At 30.5% G+C, this 24,537-nt stretch overlaps 1 protein-coding gene across 1 annotated transcript in view; it reads left to right on the forward strand.

Moving 5' to 3' along the window:
• The first annotated feature begins 3,332 nt into the window (after positions 1–3,332).
• Mtr4 (exosome RNA helicase Mtr4) overlaps positions 3,333–24,537 on the forward strand; it is a 75,650-nt gene continuing 54,445 nt past the window's right edge. The window contains exons 1-8 of the mRNA XM_085825901.1: positions 3,333–3,480; positions 13,481–13,588; positions 13,704–13,770; positions 16,278–16,453; positions 18,138–18,312; positions 18,414–18,504; positions 18,688–18,812; positions 23,432–23,530. Coding sequence (XP_085682027.1) covers positions 3,377–3,480; positions 13,481–13,588; positions 13,704–13,770; positions 16,278–16,453; positions 18,138–18,312; positions 18,414–18,504; positions 18,688–18,812; positions 23,432–23,530 — 945 coding nt within the window. The 5' untranslated portion in view covers positions 3,333–3,376. The remainder of the gene's footprint in view (positions 3,481–13,480; positions 13,589–13,703; positions 13,771–16,277; positions 16,454–18,137; positions 18,313–18,413; positions 18,505–18,687; positions 18,813–23,431; positions 23,531–24,537) is intronic.

Genomic DNA, 24,537 nt, shown 5'->3' on the forward strand with positions numbered 1-24,537 from the left:
ATCTTTAGATAGTTAAGTCGCTTTTTCATAATCATTAAATGTCATGTTACAGGAATTTAGGTCAGTTATCTAATTTGTGATTATATTGCTCAAATGTGTAAAGCTTAGTTAAAATTTTGATGTAAGCACAATATCAAGATACCACACTATCTTGAACTTTTAATTATATCAGTCTTAGGAAGTTTTAAGGTATTTAATTTTTAAATGTGTGAGTAGTAAACTAATACATATCCATGTCATAATACATTTTAAGCTAATAATGAAATGCAAGATCATCACAAAGAAATTGGATTATTTTTATAATTTAACTCAGAAACATTAAATCATTATTTAGCATTTTAATGTACATTTTTGAATAAGAAACTTGATTATACACAGATCTAATGTTTTTTTAGAATGAATTACAAATAATTAAGGACATCAGCATCTCCTCAGCTGGAAATGTAACCAAAATTAACGAAACCACAGCACTAACAATTCTGTTATTAAATCAGCTATTAAATAACAAATATAATTACTAATTTTTCAATAATTTAAAGTGATTATAAAAATATTTCACATTATAATATAAATGTTTCTTCCTACAAAATGGCAAAAGCATTAAAATTATTGACTAGCTTTTGAACAATTAAGTACTATGTGACGTCATTACATTATTTTGAAGCAGGAGGTGTGAAAAATATGCAATGTTCTCACAGGAACCCTGGAACTCTCGACTATGCATCGAGTCTGTTTTCAATTACACCATGAAGACATGTGGAAGGACAGGAGAAAATACTTTATAACTATCTTACAAGTAAATGATCAACAAACATTTTGAAAGGAACAGAATACATCTACAAAGACAAACTATTAGGACAAACTGGTAATATTTGAGTTGATCTTCATTACTAAAATAACCTTAAAATACAAGTTCTAGTAACCCAGTACAAACATTAAATCATTATTTACCATCTTAATGTACATTTTTTAAAAAGAAAATTAACTATACAGAGATCTAATGCTTCCTTAGAATGAATTATAAATAGCTAAGGATGTCAGCATTTTTCGCCTAGCAGAGGAACCCATAAATTCAAGAAATCAGTGTTACCTACTCTGCTATTAAATCAGTTGCATGTTAAAGTTTTAATCTTTAATTTGCACAGATTTAATCAATATATATACTAATTTTTCAATAACTGGAATAAAATCTTTAAATCTGTTTATTTTTATGGAGTCAATCAACAGTTTATTTTTGTATTTCTTATATCAAGTGCCCAGAAAATATCCAGTATGACCATTATGTATTAGTTTCTATACTATATTAACTTATCAGTTGTATTTGGTGGTCGTGTGTGCTTAATGCATGATATAACTAAAGGCAATAAGAGTAGACAATCTCCTATAACAAAAGAATATATTAAATACTAAATTACAATTTAAAGTACATTGCAGAGATCAACACAGAGCTCGGAACACAGTTCGTGCTAGCGTCGCGTACCTTGTCGCGTACCTAGTATATTAAAGAACCTTGCCTTGTCCGACGAGAAGTCTGAGCGAGTAAAGATGTCGCTTTGCTGCTCCGATTAAGAACTGGATTTTACACGTGGCGCCATCTCATGAATAGAAGTTGAAGTATCTGTCGGAACGCCACATGTATTTGGCTGTTTGAAGGGAAAAATTAAAATCAATGATAATTAGCTTTTAGTTGCCTTTCATTTTTTAATTAATCTCAAATCAAACATAGCTCAGTTTGCTTTATAAATAACATAGCTAGCTATTCAACAGAAAATTCTTCAGCAAAGCATGTGAGTGCTATTTGTCAAAAGGGAGGAGTACTTTTGTAGAGGACTTTATAGAGGAAACTGGTTGGTATCCAAGTTACACATTGGAAATTTGCAAAAATGCTCATGTAGCCAACCCTTTCGATTGGAATCCAACTCAGGTCAAACTATTAGTATTCAGTAACTTTACTGCTTGGCCACTGATGGGATCCAAATCAAACATATGTTTAGTTATTAAAATGAGCTATTGAACAGAAAATTCTAAAAGAAACAATAATTACTTATCCAAAACAAAAGTAACATAAATTTATCCAAACCATTTTAATTTGCTAATTAAAGGATATTTAAACAGTTTATTTATAATTTGAAACCATGCAATATGATTTCTTAATTTTTTACAAGGTTTAACCATATACAACATGATACACCATTTACTTATTATTAACTAATTGTATGAGGTGCATAGAAATTTGATGAAAATCTCAATTATAAAGTATAATTTATATATCACAATAACAAGTTTACATAAGTAAGTTGAATCAAGGATATTTTGTTGTTGCATATCTGTTACAATATAAAAACAGATCAGATTAAATTAAGATAAATTAAAATTATTAAAAATTTATTATTATACTTGTTTTGTGTTATAAAAACCTTCTGAAATCGGTGTAGAGTAATAGCTATTCTGATCATTCACAATTTACGAATTTTATTTGAGAAAAGATAACGTAAATTCAAAATTATAAAAGATCTAACTATGAGATGTTAGAAAATAAAATTAGGACTAATATTTTGAAACTACATTTGTTCAAAGATTAATAAACCATGCTTCATATCGAAAGACTTTTGATGATCCTGATAAAAACTGAATTCAGGAAATACTGAAAAATTATTTCAGTGATACGAATTATTGTTATAGTATTAAGTGATTAAAAAATATTTCAGAGTATACTGTAAATGCTTCTCCTTATAAAATAGCGTTTAATACGTTAAAGCATTAAAATTAGTGATTAGCTTATGGAAAATTTCTGTCTGCATACGAACAACAACGAACAAAAAATTTCAGTAAGAACAAAGAAAATGCGCGAAGATCCCAAAATCACGACAAATTGGCGACATTTCAGTTGCTCTTCATTACTATGACAAACATAAAGTTCTTCTTCTAGTAACCCGGAGACAAAAACTCTTCATCTGAACGTCATGCGTGATTGACATTCATTATAACCAATGAGAGGGTGCCATTTAGTAGGAGGAGCGAGAAGAGGTCCGGTTAATAACGTGTCCCAAATATACTGTTATTAACATTTTGCTCTTATTTAAGTCGTTTTGCCCAAAGGTGTGATAAACGAAAGCAGTTATTAATTTTTGGAGAAAGCGATTTCTTTCAATGTTACATGTCTAACACGCTTTCAAAAATATGGTTTAAAGTCATTAATTACAAAGTTACCTCAAAACGCTTCTTAAACAAAGGCAGAAAAACTATGGATGTTGAAAATATTTTTCTTTATTGATCATCTCGAAGGAAAATATCTCTGGCAACAAAGAGCAACATTTCAGTGGCAACATGAAATGAACGTAGAAGTAGCAGTAGAGCTCAAAATTTATTTACTATTATGGCTAGCATCGATGATCTGTTTAGCGTTTTCGAAGCTAAACCAGCAAAAAAAGTTCGTCGAAGTAATGAAACTGAAATAATAAAAGAAAAGGATCCTCAAGCGTAAGTATAGGTTATACTTTTCTTATCGATGAATTGCTTATTTTCTCATGTACAAGATAGGAGCGGTGCTGCACATGGTACTAACTGATCACAAGAGTTTCTGATGATGTATTGATTGAATTTGGACATTTTAAAGGTATCAATCTAATTTGTTTTATTTTTATACTAGGATTAATTATGCGTTCGTTGTACCGAACCCTTGGGGCGTTGTGCAGAAAAAAGGTATAACGGAATGCGGCTATTTTCAGGATTTAATCAGTTGGGAAGTTTTTATATTGGAATTGTCGCTGTAAAAATTGGTTATTTTAAAGCTATATATGTATTCAGAGCCTTATTCAATGTGTGAATTTGGTAGATTATTTATCAACCCCAGGAAATGTCAAAATACAACTATTATATGTGCTGTATCGGATAAAAACTTTGAAGGTTTAATCCTAGTATCCGGTGCACACGGGATTTGGCTACTTTTGGCGACTTTTATGATGAGCAGTAAAAACGGGACATATACGACGAGTAGTAAACGGGTTTATGATGAGCAGTAAAAACGGGACATATACCACGAATAGTAAACGGGTATTCAAAGAATATATATAGTTATACATAGTATATACTATGTATATAGTGATAGAATATAGTGTATAGTATACTATCACCATATATACATAGAAACGTTCTTTTGGTAATATTTGGTGTTGGCGATAATATTCAAAATCGCACCAAGGCTGCACCGTATACTAGGATTTTACCACCTATTTAACTGTTGAAAAAATAATCAAATGTAGAAATTCCATGTTTATTGCATTTTGTATATATTATGCATCTTTTGTAATTTTAAGATTATGCAGTCAAAAGTCGTTAATCCGGATTATAGATCATCAGTTTAAATCTCGTAAGATGGCATGCAGAAATTATAAAATAAAAAATATGAAACCGTAATTTATGAAATAAAGAACAATTATGATCTTAAGGGTATCAAAATTTACAAAAAAAAAAAAAAAGAGCACTTCCACAGAGAACCGGGTAAATGTAAACATCGCCAACTTTGGCGATAATAGTTCAAACCTGGTAACCTATCGGATTCATCATATTCACTTGTTTGAAGGTTGCAACCATTCCTCTTGCGTTCATTTTGTTTAATTATCACTGTCGTTGTTCGCATTTGGAGATTTATATTCTTCTTCTCTTATTTATTATTATTTTTTCTGATTTTCCGCGTTATTTTTCTGAATTTTTTAACAACGAATGGATAGAGATATTTTCGTTATAATTAAAGAAGTTTTCGTCGATAGATGCCGGTTCACGGCTCCAATTTTTATGGCGTAAAATTTTAACAAGATACTATATTGTTAATGCTTTTCTAACAATAACCTTTCTGAGGATGGCAGGAGTGACATAAATAGCTGATTAAATTGAAATAAAAAATATTGATTATCTAAGATGACAGAGTAGTTTGATGCATCCCCATGGTCATCAAAATTAGCAAGCCACTGCTGGTGTAAGGAATACAGTTCAAATTAGTCTTGAAAAATAATAAAATGTACAAAGTTCTAGTTTTGTTAACAATGCTACTGAAGAAAATTAGATTATTTTTGAAGGTTATTTGTATTGTGAAATATATTATGAAAAATAAAGCTTTATTTTTGTATATCATGTTTAACCGGTTAATTTTACATCTACATGCTTATTATCTGTGAATTTCGTTGGTGACGTTTATAATATAATAGATGATTTAGAGGTAAAAGTTTTTGGATATTTTATTTATTTTATATGTGGAAATGTTCATATTTGGAAAGGGTGTATACTTTTTCGCGATCAGGTAATTTCATATATGTTCTTTTTACCGGGTTTAAAGATTCAGAAAATTGTCATGTATTTTCATGAAATTTTTCTAATTTATGAGAAAAAAGCAGTGTACATGGATATAGTGAAGAGTGTGCGCAATGCCATTTTTGTGTAATTCTGGGATGTTTTTTTAAGTAAAAATAAGTCGGCGTGTACATGGTTTATGTGTATGTGTTATTTTGAAAAACGCGTAAGGAGTATGGTATTGGCACTTTTTCCCAATTTTGGAGTGAATATTTGTCATGATTAAGCAGTTTTGTTAGATAAAATTTCTAGCATAAGTGTAATTCGGCTAGTAGATTGTTGGAAGAAGTGTTCAGTAGATAAAAAGAAAAGAAACATGTCTACTTCGTGAAGACAAAATGGCGTGGGAAAAAAAAAATAGAGGGTTGCTGTAGGAGAGTTGGTCGCCAAAAAAACGCCAAGTTACCATAATGTAAAGATCAACTCAGAAAGACTGTGGAATGATCTTGCAGAATGGAAACTCTTCTTTTTACACCGTATATAGCCACAGACAAGTTACAATCTGAAGAATTGACAGGAGGCGAGAATGGAAGAATGGAATGTTTGTTCTTTCTGAAATGGACGGTTTATTACAGAAGGGATCATTTCTTCTATGAAGAAAATAAAAGCTAGTTTGCTAGACAATAATATCGTGCTGGGTTCAATATATGTAGATCCAAAACACTGAATTTTCTTGCATGACGAACAAATTAAAAAGGCAAAGAAAGTCATCTATGAACTTTCATTAAGAATAAAATTATTCTCAGAACAATTGGAGAATTCGAATCAGGAAGTCAAACTGCAGACATTGCAACTGAGTCTCTATCATCCTCTTCCAGTGATGAATTAGATTTTGAGAAATATTTTTGGATAATATTGAAAAGGCTAAGGCAAAGCGAATGAAAATAAAGAACCAAGAGCCTTTAGATATAAAAATGAAAAAGTACAAACACGATTTCTACATGGCCTTTGAAGAAATAGAGAAATATGACTGCACTTGCAAGACACCTCTTTTAGAACTTATAAAAATCTATCCTGAAAAGTTAAAAGAAGTTGTACAGTAACAGCTCTTTCTCCTACTCAAGTTAGTGTGGAAAGACTTTTTTCAGCTCTGAAGTTTATACTGTTTCTTAGAAATAACTAATGCCAGTTTTTCCATTTCATAATAAATGCTAATTAATATAAATAATTTTATATGCCATCATTTTTCTCTGTACCATCTATTACTTCTTTTATATTAAAAAAATAAGCTGTAACCCATGTGTATATGTTTACATATATAAATATCAGAGGGAGTCGGTCATTTTCCCTATCAACTCCACAGCCCTGATAAAAAGTCAATGAAAAATCATATATGATATATTAGAATAAAGCAGGTGCTAGAATAATTTCTTAAAAATAAAAAAGTAAACTTGTAGATAAAGATGGAAAAATTAATACCCGACTCCAATTCTCATTTCAAACTATTAAAATTATTTGTGTAATAGAAAAGTGCAATGAGTTTTAAGTAATATTTAAATGACAAAAACATACTGCTGTCAGAAATACCATATAATCCTATTATATATATATATATATAAAACTACCTAGGACTTTTAAACTATTCTGCTTTACAAACAAATAAAATATTACTTGGAATCAAACCAGTTATAATTCTAATCTTTTTTAATTAAATAACATATAACAGCAACAAAACCAAAATTTGATTTCTGAATAATGTTTTCCCATGAAAACTGAATCAAAATAGCAATTACCAGAGAATCAGCTAATGCTTATATTGTTGATAACTGCAGATTTAAATAGAAAAGACCATTCCATAAGCTTGGAAGCATATACAAAAAACATTAAAAATAAATTTTAGCATTTATGTACAATAATAAGATATCAAAAACGGATTTTGTTATAAAAAATTACAATTTACAAAATGTTCAACAATATACTTAACCAGTGGAATGAAATGCTTTATGGTCAAAGTTTCTCTTGCCTATTTTCATGATAGAAATGATAAATGGATCCAAATTACATAATGCATAATCTTACATGAAATAAATATAGATAATTAACTACACTAGATATTTTAAATTACCTTTACTAACTGTTTCAAAGACTTTTCTATGGAAAGTCACAAAAGAATTGAAATCTGAACTACTGAAATTTATACAAATTTATACTAAAATAATACATAAAGATCTTGCTTATGATTACTCCATTATTAATCAGGGTTTTCAACCGCAGAGAACCTAACTAAAAGAAAAACTTAATTAAATAGTTAAATAAAACGCAATATTAAAAACGAAACAAAACACCCATGACGGCACTTTACACATCGCTAATTTCCATACCATAACATGCCATAAACTGGTATAGCTGTTAATATGATCCTAGCCATCCGCGACAGAAGCATATGTAGATACGATAAAATATAAACAATATTCATATAGCATAATTATGATCGAACAAAGTCACATAAAAACTAAAAACTCGAAAACAATGCTAATCTTTAAGTATAATCTGAGATGAAATATTCTTGCAAATTTGTCGACATCTGAAAAATGATATAACTAATATCGAAACACGTGTATTAATAATTACATACGCTAAAGAATACAACTCTCAAACAAAAAAAATAATCACTAACACATAATATTGTTTTATAAACGTTAATCTACTCATTTCCATACGTCAACATTGTAAATAGCATATCAAGTATTGCATTTTCGAAATAATAAATTGAAAAAATTATCTTTACTCACACAAAATTTTCGCAACACGCAGTTTCAAATTTTAACATTATTTTATTGCAACATGAAATATGTAAGAGTACAGGTGTAGAGCGTAATAATAATATAGGTTAATTCACATGTCATGTAATCGGTCGCCATTTAAACTTTTTCTTTTTTTAACTTTTTCCTTCTAGGATTGGCGGAAGAGGTTACAATATCACTCCATGACTAGAACAGAACCATTCAAAGACTTATAGTCTTGCCTAAAGACCAATCAACATTTGCTTTGATAATAAGTAATTTTAAAGAACTCTAAAGAATTACAAAACCTTACAGGACAGGAAATTTTCAATAAATCTGTCACATGGACCCAGCAAAACAATCTTATTGGCTGTAAAAGTATAATAATGAAAAAAAACTAAAATGTTATTCTTTAAATTAATTTTTTATGGTCTCTCTAAATTGATAAATTAATTTAAAATTACGAAACAAAAATTTCTCTAATAAAAGACCCTTTGGATGATTATCCATGATTTCACTTATTCGCGGTTTCCAATGGAGAGAAAGAAGAAAGAAATGTTATAAATTTCGTGTTACAAAATGACAACAATCTTGATGCTTACCGCTGACCGCGAAAGTTTGTTACCATTGAACTGTGAAAGTTGGTGGAGATCCCTCCAAAGCTGCGTCATTTGTTGCAGCGGAATTCTCAAGGAATTGACGTTTCTATATTTAGTAAACAATCAATATTCAACTAGTTTCGTTTTTACGCTATATAAAAAAAGCGTTCGTCGATTTTTGTTAGACACTCTGATGTTAAAGGAAGCACTGTCCATGACGGTATGAATAAAAACTTCCCACACGTGATTGTTTCATTTGACTACTGTTCTGTCAGTCATTTCTTTTCCCCATTCAAATTATGTTAATTCTCTTGACCAGCTGTAAATGGACCGAAATGCAGTCAAAATATCAGTCTACAACACTTGATTACTGGAATGGTGCTAGACATCTGGTTGTTTGGTACTTAATTTTCGAACAAGTGTAAGACAATAATGTAAAGGGTTAGTCAGTTTTTCCTCAGGTGGATGGGTGGAGGAGGAGTGTGCGCTTGTCACGTCCGAAAGGGTACCACTGACAAATAACTTCTAGGAGACGTAAAGGTTCCGCAAAGCAAATGTGACTGTGGTGATAGTGATACGATCGCTCCTTGAGTCCGCGATACTACCCATAAATAGAGCAACTCTTCACTTTAGTGAAAACGAAATTGAACCTCTTCCTGACAAAGTCTTAACAAAATTAATTTTAGATTTCCCTCAACCTATCACCCTTATTCAGCTTGGCGATTTTTTAGGTATGTTTAACTTTTACAGATGTTTTATACCTAAAGCAGCACACATTCTTTCTCCTTTAATAAAATTGTTAGTAGGATATATCAATAAAAAGAAATCTCATTCTTATGTTCAGAAATTATCCTCACCGTTAAATTGGAACAAGAATGCTGAACTAGCCTTTATTTCTCGCCAATACTGCCATTGCTCAGGTTACTCTTTTGGGACATCCTATTCCCAGAGGAGTATTTTTACTTACACCCTAGGAAACGCAACCCGCGACTAAATTTGGCGATTTAATTATATTTTAATTTAGTAATCGTGATTTTGAGAGTTATATATGTTTATAGTATTTTGGAATACGTTTGAGTAGAAGTAAATGTGCATGGAAAGAATTTAAGTATTTGGAACCATTTTTAATGTTTGCGTTAGAAATTGGTAGGTGAGGTTTATAATAGATAATTTAGAGGGAAAAGTTTTTGGATATTTTATACGTGCAAATGTTCATCCTTGGAAAGGGTATATACTTTTTCGCGATCAGGTAATTTCATATATGTTTTACCGAATTTAAAGATTCACAAAATTTTCATGCATTTTCGTGAAATTTTTCGAATTTATGAGAAAAAAGGGCTGATCTTTAGAATATGGTAACTGGTAGTTTGGCGACATTTTGGAGGCGATAAAGGTTACTACCTGGGACTTTGGTAATAATGTGAGCAGTACTCAGTTCCGATTACGCATTATTTTGTGTGAGTAAAATGAGAGATCATGGGATATGTCATGTGATATTAATGGATGAATTACGGTTCTTTAATCGGAAAAGGGGGGAATTTGGAAAAATATCTGTGGCTGTATATTATTTTGTATTAAGCTTCATTGTGTGTTGTGTGAAGTAGGGTTGAATAATTTTGGGATTGTATGGCGCTGTCTAAAGTGAATTCTAGATTTTTAATGCGTTTGTGTGATAATTCGAAAGAATTGGTTGAATGGTGCATGAGTGTAGGTTTAATTGCGGATAAGTATAAATGTCCAAAATGTGGGAATGAAATGAGATTGTGTGAAAGGAAGGATATTACTGATTAGTTTGAATGGCGGTGAAAGAAATCTGGGGAAAATGGACATTTTGTGAAACGGAGTATAAGGAAGGGTACGTGGTTTGCTGAAAGTCGTTTGAGTATGGGTGAGATTTTATTGATTTCTTATTATTGGGTGAATAGATTGCCAGTTGACTATTGGATTTCGGATTTAGAAATTAGCAGTAGGACTGCAGCTGATTGGAATTCTTTTTGTAGGGAAGTGTGCGTGGAATTTTGCGAAAATGATATGGGTATGGTTGGTGGTATGAATGTTATTGTGAAAATTGATGAGAGTAAGTTTGGGAAGCGGAAGTATCAGAGAGGTAGGAGAGTGGAAGGAAAATAGGTGTTTGGTGGGATTGAAAGGGGTAGTAATAAATGTTTTTTTAAGGTTGTGCGAGATAGAAGTAAAAATTGTTTATTAAGTTTTATAAAAGAATATATTCTACCGGGTACTATAATTATTTCAGATTGCTGGAAATCGTATGAATGTTTGGAAGATGAAGGTTTTAAACATCTTGCTGTGAACCACAAATATTATTTTAAAGATCCGGAAACAGGTGCACATACCAATACAATAGAGAGCACGTGGAGTGCTATAAAAAGCGCCATTCCGAGGCATTGTGATAAAGAGAATTTTGCTTTTTATTTAGCGGAGGAAGTGTGGAGGAAAAATTCGCAGAAAAAATCGTTCAATAATTTTATTGAATCCATAATAAAAGTGTATCCACCATGTAAGCAAGATTCTGAAGAAGATTAGGTAAGTTAGTATTTTTAATTATTTGAGGATATTATTTTTATGTATTGTTCTAAATGTAAGGTGGAAGTAAAGTAATTTGGTATTATTGGGAAAATTGTTATTAGCAATGATTTAGTTTAAAGTAATTAGGATTGTAAGCTAATTTTTATTAATTTAATGTATGTGCTTATTTATATTTTAAGTAGTGTTTTTGAATTTAATTATATTTTAATTAAATGATAGTTATTTTGTGAATTATATGTTTGTAAAATTTGGTATACCTTAGAGTGGAAGTAAACGTGCATGGAAATAATTTAAATATTTGACACTAAGTATTTGTAAACATTTCTAATGTTTGCGGTATGAATTAGTTGGTGACGTTTGTAATAAAATAGATAATGTAGAGGTAAAAGTTTTTTGGATATTTTATTTATTTTATATGTGGAAATGTTCATATTTGTTGTTTTTACTGAGTTTAAAGATTCACAAAATTTTCCTGCATTTTCATGCAAATTTTTGTAATTTATGAGAAAATAGCAGTTTAGATGGATAAAGTCAAGAGTGTGCGCAATGCCATTTTTATGCAATTCTGGGATGTTTTTTTAAGTAAAAATAAGTCGACGTGTACATGGTTACTGTGTATGTGCGATTTTGAAAAACGCGGCAAGGAGTTTGCGATTCTGCACATTTTCCCAATTTTGCAGTTAATATTTGTCATGATTAAGCAGCTTTGTTCCATAAAATTTCTAGCATAAGTGTAATTCGGCTAGTAGATTGTTGGAAAAAGTGTTCAGTAAATAAAAAGAAACGAAACATGTCTTTACTTCGTGAAGACAAAATTGCGGCGGAAAAAAAAAACAGAGGGTTGCTGTAGCAGAGTTGGTCGCCAAAAAATCACCAAGTTACCATAATCCAAAGATCAACCATTTTTACTAACCTCTCTGTCACCTTCTTCATGTCTTTATCCATTTTTTACAGCAATTCCACTTTTTGTTTGATGAACATCAAAACATACTTTCGTTTTGTAGATCCTTTGGGAGCTCCAGCATCAGAAATTCTATTTGACATAATCAAAAGTTCAAGTTTACTTTTATAAAATTGCTCTTACAGTCTACAAAAAATAATGAGCCACATCCAATTCGAAGATTAAGGAACAACGCAATCATCAACATTAACTGAAATAGATAATTAGATAGTTTTAGCTTATACCGTCCGTTATATATTAAATGCGCACGCGAAAACGTATTCTGCGCATGTGTCAACGTGGCGCATGCGCAGAAAGTTTTTAGCTTTGAGGTCCTGCTTATAGATCATTCCAGATTATGGGTGTCCGAATTAACGACTTTTGACTGTAGTAATATTTCATTGAGTTGAACTTTTCAGATTTGTAAAATATCTTTATGCGTATGTGAATATAAGGCAGACTTCTTAATTTTTGTCATTCTCTCAAATGTTTTTCTCCAAATATGTATTGGTGGTTAAATTGCATTGTAAATTTGTATTATGCTAATCATTACAGGTTTATTATTACAATGCATCCAATTAATCTCCCATTTCTGTGAATTAACAGTTCTCACAGTGCTGTGAAGTAGTTGTTAAAACTTAGACTGATTTTTTTTTTTTCATTCTATTTAAAGCATTGCATCTGTCAGAAATCAGTCCTAAAACAAAATTCGAAAAGCTGAAAAAAATAATAATAATGAGTAAACTATATATTGTGATGGCTGATTAGAGAAATAAAAGGGCAAAACTTTTGCATTCTACTATCATCTGATTAGTCTACAAAAAGGCAGATAAAAAAGTCATAAAAGAATTTCCTGCTTAGAATGCCAAAAGCTATTTATCTGGTGCAAATTGGTTACTTTAGAGACAAAGGAGATTGCATAGCAATGAATGTGCAAGTTGGTGACTTCGGTGAGTTTTTTTTTTAGGGAGTTTACATAGCAATCAATATTTGTCATTAGCCAGAAAAAATTATTGATATATCAAAAGAAAAATCATGTTAACAGATTTTAAATGTCAAATAGGAGCTGTATGATACATTAAAAAATAGAAATATAGAGTGCTGTTGTTTTCTTCATGCGTATGTGACAGTCTGTTCATATCAGAAAAAGGGGGGGGGAAACGCTGCACATTAGCCATGATTTTGAACAATGAAAGTAAGCTTATGATATAAAAAAGTATTCGTATGCCTACATTAAGGGACTAGCAAAATTTACATTTGAATGAAGCGTCCACTATGAGAATTTTTACTCTTATTGTATATTTTATGATCCATTTATTTTGTAGAATTCAAGATTTTTTGAAAGAAATTTCTGAAGGAAAAAGAACAAATGAAGATGAATATGAAATTGATGCAAAAAAACTGAAGGTCACTAATGTTCTTGATGATATAAAGTAAGTATAAACAGTTTTAAAATTCTCTATTGGCTAAAATTACGTTATTCTGTACTTCAAAGTTTTCAGTATATTTGCAGTATAATTGTGTAATTTCATTCACTTTGCATTTCAGCCCTGAGGAATTTTCATCCAGAATTCAAATACATGTTGTTGAAACAGTAGAAGCTTGTCTCCATGAGGTATTTGTTATAACTGTTTGTATTAATTTTCCAATAATATATTAAAGAGAATATTGGTCTTTATATAAGTATAATATGCAGATTTAAAGGTAAGCAATTTTAATCATTCTTTTAAAATTACATTTATGAGTGTTATCAATTTGAACCAGTAAAGTAGTACAACGAATAATAATTATTGAACTGCTTAATTAGCTGAATTATATGAACTGCTTAACAGATTTAAATTAATCCGAATCTGCTGTATTTGTAATTTTAAAATATTTAATATATGATGTAAAATAAATGTATAAAATACAGTTAGTCTATATTTTAGGGTGCCCTTGGTTTATTGCCAAATTGTTGTTTCATTTATGGTAACCTGAGTAGCTGAATGTTATAGAAACCCTATCATGACATGATTGGTTGCATGATTGCGGTGAATTTGACAGATGGGAGAATATTTGTAAGGGCTTATTTCTGCGTTAGGTGTTATTTAGGAAGTATGTTGCTTATTTTGTGTTGTACACCATAAAATGGCTTAATGTGATGAGATTAATGTGAAGTTTCTGTACAATTTGGAATGACGGGGAAAAAGCATTAATTGACTGGTGTGTAAATGAAGGTTTACGTAGTAGTCATTATAAGTGTCCTGTTTGTACGAAGGAAATGCGTATGGCCGAATGTAAAGATTGTTCAGATGGTTTTGAATGGGTTTGTCGCAAAAAAGTTTCATACAAGGAAATGCCACCGACAGTTCAGCACTACGGAGGATATTTTTTACTCTTATTTTTGTGAATTTATGTGGTGATGGCAGTATGCATATTCTAGTTGACATAATTTTACAAAGTTTTTGGTTTTTGTTAAGGAATTTTGTGTGCCACAGACTGAAGACATAGAAATTTCCAAATATGGGAAGTCAATATTTCTTTTTTGTAGTGTATATATGCAGTAACATGTATTTTCTTTTTTATGTTATTTCATTGTGTGATTTAAAATGCAGTTTAGTGAGCTACAATTAACTACAAATTTTGTTAAATTTTGGTGATGAGTAACTTTGTTTTAACATTATATGACTTCATCATTCTACTGTTTTTTTTTTTTTTTTTTTTTTTTTTTTTAAGTGAAACTAGATCGATGTGTATATGGACAAAGTCAAGGGAGTGCTCAATACCAAGTTTGTGCAATTCTTTGGCTTGTTATTTTGGTTTTGTGTACCGGCCATCATGAAATTGTGCCTTGCTGGCCAATCACCAGTTTTTGCTAAGTGGCATCCTTAAATATATTTTTACCTAAAAGCCATAAAAATTGACCATTTCAGTGTATCATATTATGCGTTCAGTTTAACTTTTTTTATATGAAATTTTCGGTTTCGAGGGCCGTAAAAAATCGCCAAACAATTGTTGGTGCCAATGCTGCCAAAAATAATTGCGGCAAGAAAGGAAGTATAATAAGTAAATAACTATTTAAGATTGATGTTTTAATTTAGATGAAAGGTTAATTTCATATAATATTTTTTATTATTATAATTTATATAAAAAAGGCTAAACATGACTGAATAAGTATAAGAGTAAATAACTATTTCAGATCATTATTATAATTTATATAAAAATTACTAAACATAACTGAATGGATGCCTGCATTGCTATTTCGCTACCGACTTATCGCTAAAGCATAATTTCTCGTTGGTTGTTCAAACGTAATTTTCTATAATGAATGCCTTTTCGTTGAAAATATTCTCGGTAAAGTGCAGAATCGCTCACTTATTTGTTTGCCGCTTTTTACGAGGGTTAAAAACAATTGGATTTTTGTCAATTTTCTTTTACCTTTTAAGTGAAAATAGGTCGATGTGTACATAAAGTCAAGGGTGTGCGCAGTGCCATTTTTGTGCAATTCTAGGATTATTTTTTTTTTAAGTGAAAATAGGTCGGTGTGCACATGGATACCAAGTATGTGCAATTCTTAAAAACGCGTCAAGCAGTGGGTGATTGTGCACTTTACCCAAAATTCTATTGCCGACTTTTTGTCGTGAGCAATTCTCAAATTGTTAAATCCATAGGATATCAAAAAAGAATTTAAAAATTAAACTAGTATTTCAATGGCGTCTTAAGAAATATAGAACTATATAAACTTACGCAATCTGAAATCAGCGTGTATGCTAGATTTGGCGCACTGTTAAATGGGCGCGTTTGCTAGATTTGGTGCTTTTGCGCGTACATTTTCGCTGCAATTTTTTTACGGCCCTCAAAACCGAATAGTACTAAATTTTCTATTGCTTTTATGTCTCTTAGATAACTTTCTTTAATCCTGATATGGCAAAAGTTACATAAATGAAATTTTGAAATTCTAATGATATTTATGCAACTTTTTTCCCCTTTAATTTAATTTTTTTTTCCCATGTTACTTTCATAATTTTTGTTGGAATTCAGCTCCATTCTTTTAAACATATAAATAATATCTTGTATTGCTGTAGGTTAGAAACTGATACTTTATTTTTTTTCATATTTTAATTGTTTTTATCATCATTAAAGGTTGCAGTTCCTCATGATGCTGAATATATTCCATTGCGCCAAAGTCAGAATCCACCTTCTCGAAAATATCCCTTTATATTGGATCCATTTCAGAAAGAGGCAATTTTATGTTTGGAAAATAATCAGTCGGTTCTTGTGTCAGCACATACTTCTGCTGGAAAGACAGTAGTTGCAGAGTAAGAGACCTTTTTCATTACTAATTGCAGGCATTTAGGTACGATACTTACGTATTATTGCCATGACATTGTTACTAATGCACAGGGCCAATTATTGATAAACAGAATGCCACAACATGCTCATAACATCTGTGCTTTTAATTTCATTTTTTACTATTGATTTACCATAAGTTGCCTTTTTTTTACGAACAAAGATATAAATGTGTTATTGCTTATTTTTCCCTTGCATTTTGGGAGGAAGGACATCAAAGGCTGTAGAATCATATTTGTAACCATCTGTTTCATTTATAACTGGTGAAAGAATTAACATCTGTGAAAAGGGGGCAATGCTGGATATGGCCATAATAATAGATTTGAACAGTCATCTGCAGGAAGTTTATGCTTGTATGCACAGAGAAAGTAATGTTTTTTTTGTTTTTTTTTAACTCGCAGAAACTCGCACCAGGTACAACATGCCTGATCCATTTTTAGTCAATGTTTTTGTTACTTTCTCCTTATCGGATTAGGCCAGAAAAATGTCATGTTGGTATTAACAAGTAATGGATGTATTTACAGAAAGTTTAAGTTAAATTTCTTACTTTTTGGAGAATTTTTGGTAGAACAATGAAAACATAATATTTGAAATGGAAAATATCAAAAAATGCTTCTAATCTTATCACATGGACAGCCATTTATAGAAAGAAATTTTTCTATTAATAAAGAAATTGAAAACTGACAATTTAAAAGATTCATCTTATATGTCTCAATGCATCATACAAAGGGCTGGGCATTTAATGAGTAATTATTCTAATATCTTTAAGAACCAATGTCATAAGTTACTTATATTTTATACTGTGAAATGTTATTAAATTGTGATTTTAATGTTACTTTTTTAACAAATATTTTTTTTGAAAAATAAAATGTAATAGTGTCTTTTAAACCTATAATGACTAAGGGTATCTAACTACCTAATATAATTATTTGTAACTAACTGCTCACCCTTAAAAGTTATCTCTGGATATTAAAGCAAGTTATTACCTATCATTAATCCTTACTGTAGTCACAAGATAGAGCACAAAAATGTAAAAATTAATATAAAACTTATTCTTTGCATCTAGTGAAACTTAAACTATTACGAATCATGCAGATTATAATTTTGCCTCTCATTTTATCCTATGCTGTTTAACATGAAATCTACTGCTATTTACTAAATCTGTAGACTGAGCAAGTACATGACAAAATGAGACATAAAAGAAAAAACAGGCATAAGAAATATCTTTAATTGAATTTATTCAATTCCCATTTGCTGATAGGTCCTTAGTTTTTTCATTAATGGAGCTTAAAAGTACTTAGTTTCCATTCACAGAAATGTGTATGAACCCTGTTATATTTTTGTACAGACTCATATTATTCATTGTACCTGCCTTTATAACCTTTAAAATTGTTTACACATGAAGTTTTTGTGATTATCCACACCCTACAAAAAGTAGCTGCATCATTGGGAGCTTTTTGAAAAACACACGTTTAACCATCTTTACAGCACTTAGGTACCATTATGTTCATAAATAATAATACTGAAAAGAATTATTTTTTACCAAGAAAATGGTTGCTCTTATAAATTTTTTGGATTATTGAATAAGGATAACCCTAGTTTTTTCCCCCTGAATTATTTGCATTACACTATGGAATTTATTTTTATATGTAGGTATGCTATTGCTATGTCTTTACGTGATAAGCAAAGAGTGATCTATACCACACCAATCAAAGCTCTCAGTAATCAGAAGTATCGTGAATTTTATGAGGAATTCAAAGATGTTGGTTTATTGACTGGTGATGTAACTATTAATCCTTCAGCTAGCTGTCTAATTATGACCACAGAAGTAAGTAATATTTTATATTTAGTGTATAGTATGAATGAGTAAGTCAAAATCTGGGTAATATCCTGTTCCCTTTTCTTCTTTTTCTTTTTTAATAATTTTAGATTTTACGAAGTATGTTATATAGAGGGTCAGAAGTGATGAGAGAAGTAGGATGGGTTGTCTTTGATGAAATACATTATATGAGAGACAAAGGTGGGTTATTGTGTGCATATTTATTTATTTTATAGTAAGCAATGTTATTTCTATGTTTGTGTATATTTATTTCACTTGTATGATGTGCATTTTTTAAGCGTAATTTTGCAGTGTATTCATATTAAAGCTACAATTTTTGTTAAATTCCATACTCATTTTTAAATTGTGATATTTTTTCTTTAGAGCGAGGTGTTGTGTGGGAAGAAACAATTATACTTCTTCCTGACAGTGTGCATTATGTATTTTTATCTGCTACCATTCCTAATGCTAGACAGTTTGCTGAATGGATTTGCCATCTCCATCACCAAGTATGAAATTTTAATTTAATTTGTTGATTTTTTTATAATTTTCATTAATATATGTGTGTGAATATGTATATAAATAAGACCGTTCATACAAACTTGCAGTTTTTTTCCTAACCACAATGAAATTTGGCACACTTGATTTTCAGAACGAAAGGAAGGTCAGTGTCTATATAAGATTTAAAAAAAAACCATCCCATTGGGGGTTTCACACTCTTTATATATATAGATTTTGTGCAAATTTAATTAACTTTCAATTCAACAAACTCAGTGTTTTAAAAGCTTTGTATTACCACTTTGCAAGGTGTAATAAATTCAAATTTAATAAAAAAGACAGCAATAATAAAAGTAGTGTGCTGCTGCAGCAGTTTAAAAGAAATGTGTTGCCACTGCCTGAATTAAAATATTTTTATCTTCCATTCATCTCTGCCTTATATCAGTAAACAAAGTATATGATAGTTTTGTTTCAGATTTAGTCTGTTATTAATTAACAAACTAATATAAAATATATAAAAGTTTAATAATATAAAAGTTTTGCGATGAAATTTTTTCACACCTGACCTTCATAATAGAAGGAAGATCACTGCCTACTATTTGAGAATATTGCTTCATATCGTATGTGTATTAATATCATTTAATAATCTAAAAACCTTCAGGGGTGAAAGCTGTTGAGAAGCATGTCAGAAACACTGATTGTTTGAAAATGATCAACATTGGAACGCATCAGTGGCAGAGGCATCTGGCATGTGATTCTCAAAGCAACTTGAGAATCTTTTTGCTATTATGATCATGATGTGCACTCCATAAAATCCACAAATTTAATTAATTTCCAAAAGTCTTTGAAGTAATAAATTTAAAGACCATTTAAAAGCAAAGACAGATGCACAATAAGCTAACCCAATCCTTAACTCGAGATACACTGGCAATTTTAACCAAATGCTTATACTTTTGAGGACAGATGTATCTCTATTAGGGTAAAGATCTCTTGCAGTTGGAGCTTGTGGCACCAATGGTAAAAAAATCTTAGTTAAAGATACTTCAAGGAAAAGGAATTACAAAATTGCTCTCCAAACATTTATTGAAAATAATAGATCCCCCATTGGTCACAGACTAGAGGCAAACTTATGTACTGTCTTATAAGTTTTGCCATTTTTATATATCATGTATACATTCGGAGTGAAAATGGTGATTTCCCCCCCCCCTTTGATGCACCTGGAAGAACTGAGCAAACATTTTTATTAAAAACTTTACTGGCTGAGATTCGCCAAAGAAGTAAGATGCATCTGGTGTGTTGTGTTTGGGGATTGCATTGGTACTGTTGGTTGGTGGTCGAACAGGGCTTTTAACCTTCAAACTACCATTGGATCTTCAGGTTTTGTTTGCAACATAAGCAAAGGGTCCCATCAAGTAGAAGTGCTCTAGCAGTGCAAATTTTTAGTTTGGGAAGGGTGGACCAAAAAGATTCTGTTATACAATTTTATCTATAAGTGATCCACTTAGCTCTTAGTCTGGACTTCAAACATTATATGATTATAAAATTGTAGAATACATCTAGCCTTTACAATGATCTATTAAAGTCTGCGAAAATTTTCTTTTTTTCATTTCTTAACACAATACGGAAAAAAACACATGCAAATAACAAATTGCAAAACAACTAGGAAGCTTTCTCATTTTTTAGATATTTTTCCAGAGCCAGATTAAAACCTTCTGATAGTAAATTCAAATTTCCAAAAACTGTCATGAGAAAGTATTTTCTTAATTTTAATGCTAAAATGCCCCTGGTACTTTATAACTAGATTTATATACTTTTAACGTATTGTCTTAATTTCTTCGTCATATTTCAATATGCACTTACGTATACTTTCTCAAAGATGTCTCAAAAATTATTCTAGGCCATATATATATATATATATATATATGACCTTGCCAATCACTGTGGCCCACAAAAAGGCACTAGAAGTGCTTGATTGTACTAAGCAAGATACATGCAGGAACGGGCAGAACTGCCGGAGATTTTTGACAAATCCTGGCTGTAATTCCTTGCTCTACACTAGCGAATGAACTTTTACCAGTGTCTTTCTTAAGTCAGGCCTTGTACAGACAGGTGAGCAAAATGGAACTCAAGACAAATGTAAGGCTATACTCACCAGTAAAAACAATTCTGTCACTGGCAATGCAAAATTTCCTGTTGACCCCAGTATTGGTCTAATATCTTTTCCTTTATATTTCTGCACTATCATGAAGTCACTTGACAACATAATAAGTAATCTGTTTCCACGTGTATAGAGAAAATTACAGCTCACACTGATGTCTGTGTTAAAGGACCATATTAGTGCCAAAAAAATGACCGTGTTAAATATGTTTACAAGCTTATTCAGGAAATATTTCCTGGTAACTCTGTCTCCTTTTCATCTGTTGATCCGATGATGAATGCAGAGCAAGCTGTGCATTGCCTGACAGAATTTTTAAATACTCTTGAGCCCTGGAGAATACTACCACGCATGCTTACTTTAATGAAAGAATCCTGTGTCATATTATTACTTCACAATGAGCCTGAAAGCTGTGCAGTGGAACAAGGCTCACCATAAAGGATCTAATGATGAATGCAGTTATAGGAATGCCACAGATAAAGACATACCTCCCATTCTGTTGATATTTATTGAATCAAATATGCTGTATGATTTCAAATGATTGCAATTTTCCATCAGGCTTACATTTGCTATGAGTGTCAACAAAACATCTGGTCAGTTACTTTGTATAAAGTGGTATTAATTTTAAAATGCCATGTTTTTTGGATAACTAGTAACTGGCTTGCTCGAGAATTGGCATGCCAGATAGTTTGTTTGGTTGTGCTTCGAATGGACTAACAAAAAACATTGTGTACTCTAAAGTGATGCAATTAAAATAATGTTTGTTTTCTGTCTAAAAAATATCTGCAATTTTATTCAAACTTTTTTTGCATAATTCTCCTGGAACCAAAATAAGAGAGAAATCATTGTCTGCTTTTCGAAAAAGCTCCCAACTTTCTCCCAAATGAAGCCTCTTCACTCTGCATAAAGCCCAGGCAGTATTGTGTACTTCAGCTCATACAAATATATTTAAATTAGTTGAAATTTTTTTAACATTACATTTATATAAATTAAAAAAATGGAAGAACGAGGTTTTCTTCATCTTGTTTGCTATTTTTATTATAGTGGGCAAACATTCAGTATAATCTTAAGTATACTATATTAAATGGTTTCCATTTCAGAGAAAGCACCTTTAAATATGGCACTTTTTAATTTTCTTATGCTTTTTAAGTTATGAAAGCCAATTTTGTCATCTTATAATTAAGTAAATTTTTCGTACTCTTTGTAATTTTTCTTTTAATTAGTTCCTGCACTACTTTAATTCTCTTCCCACCTTTTTTAATATAAAAAAGATCAAAATGAAAAATAGAAAAAGATCTTTTAAAAATGTTAATGTTTTAGCATTTTAATCTGCTGGTTCAGATCAATGAACAGTTGTCACCTTATAATTACTGACCTATACTTGTAAGTAGGTAGTAATTGTTAATTCACATAAACATCAATTTATTTTGCTGTTTGGAATTTTTGAGATTCAGTGTTGATTACACACATGCATAATTTTTAATGTTATGTTTTTTCAAAAATATTTCTATAAATTACACTTTTATTAACTTTTAATTAAAATAAGTTTTTACATAACTGTAAGTTGTTATTACTGTGCCTTTTATTCAATTCTGTTAATTTTTTAAACATATGATGTTCCAGTAGGTAACTCCATCAGGAAATTTATCATAATTTTCCCCATATTTTGTATAGAAACATATGTAGTTTTGCATAATTCATGGAAATGTATTACCATTCACAGAAAGTGTTAGAAATATCTCCTATACTCATATCTAACACACTCGTATACAACATTTCAAGTTATCAGTCTTTTGCAGTGTGCTTCCATCAGAACTCCAAATTGCTTTGCTAATGTTAGTTTTCTAAGGACAGTTCCCCCTCTAAGTATTTCTCTAATGATTTGTATTTAATTTCACCTTTTTTCCCTTACAATTTATTTTTAGTTTTACCCCCCCCCAAATAAACCTAAAGCTTTAACTATTGCATGTGTTCTGGAATTTTTTTTTTTATTAACCTTGAAATATAACATTTACCTAATGTTTCTCTTCCCTTCTCTAATATTTCCCAGAAATTCACACTATGCACCCTTTATAAAATGTGTATTACCCAATAGCAACTCAAAAGAAACACCAGTTTTTCCAACGTTATATACTACTGAGCAATACTTAATAAATCAGTCAGAGACATGCTGAACAAATATAGCTATCTGGTGTTATCAGTCAGTCATGGATGTGATTATTGTGAATTTCAGAAGCTTCAGTGTTGCTTGATAATAAAACATTTTCCTATTTATAGTGGGATAAAAATATAGTTGGATGTTTTAGAAAGCAGCCTCGTGAAACACTCTGTAATAACCTATATGCATATTCATTAATTTTAATGCAGTGGTATGTAAAAATATAATGTATTGCTTTTGCTTTTCATAGAAGAAAAATTTTAGTATCTCATAAACTTGTGGTTTTTCATAGTTTATAATTATGTATGTCTTTGCAGCCTTGCCATGTAGTATATACTGATTATAGACCAGTGCCTTTGCAACAGTACATTTTCCCTGCTGGTGGTGATGGCTTACATTTAGTTGTGGATGAAAATGTAAGTTGGAAATAATTCATTTGTTCCTAAAATAATAAGATTGTTCATATGAATTTGTCATTTAAAACTTTTTATGAATATTAGTATAATTTCTTAAATGGGTATTTTATTATTAACATTTTACGTATGTATTATGTCTAATTAATTGTATTACTTGGCAATGTATTTTATTTTTACAATAATTAAAATTTTCGTTTTATAGCATTTATATTTCCACTTCATTAGAAACTTTGAAAAATAATAGTTTTGTGCACTTGGGGGGGGGACTGAATGTATATCTTGCTGTTTATTAATTATCAAAAAATTATTTTTTTAAAGTACCTACTAATTAAAAAAATCATGAATATCGTTACAAGAAGCTTAAAAAAAAAGTTTAAGTATATTCAGTCAATTTGTAGCAAACTCCTATAAATCAAATTTAATAAATAGTCCAACAGATCAAATTAGCATTTAAGTTGAAATTTTGAGGATGCTCAGGCAATCATGTTTTAATAACTGCTCACATATCTTAATTTTAAAGGTTTCCTTCAAATCTGATTGGTTTAGTGTGTATAGAAAATTATTAAAGAGAAATGAATTAAAAAGTTTTTGACACACATTTTAAATTTTACTTTAAGCATTACTTAAGCTGCAATAAGTAAAAAGTGATTTATATGTAAGTTTGTTAAATAAGCAGACTGGATTAAATTCATTAGATTGTGGTAAAGCGCATTAGGCCTAAGGAATCTTCATTTTCTGAGAGGACTGTCCAAAGGAAAGTAACTTATATTCACATTTCAGATGAGAAAAACATGAAAATGCTTATGAAAATGGCCTGTTAAATACCACATTTAATGTTCTTATCTGTGTGGACCTCATAGGCTAGTAAGCAGAAAATGAAATATTTATTTTAAGAATGATTTATCCACAGCAAGTGGAATAGTAGATTAAATGTGTAAATGAAAGTGAAAAACATATACACTACATATATCTACGAAGTTTTAGAATTTTTTTTAAAAAAAATTTTC

This window comes from Stegodyphus dumicola, chromosome 10 (genome assembly GCF_044657685.1).
Source record: "Stegodyphus dumicola isolate Sdum_Otavi_A_Nest chromosome 10, ASM4465768v1".
NCBI classification, from domain to species: domain Eukaryota; kingdom Metazoa; phylum Arthropoda; class Arachnida; order Araneae; family Eresidae; genus Stegodyphus; species Stegodyphus dumicola.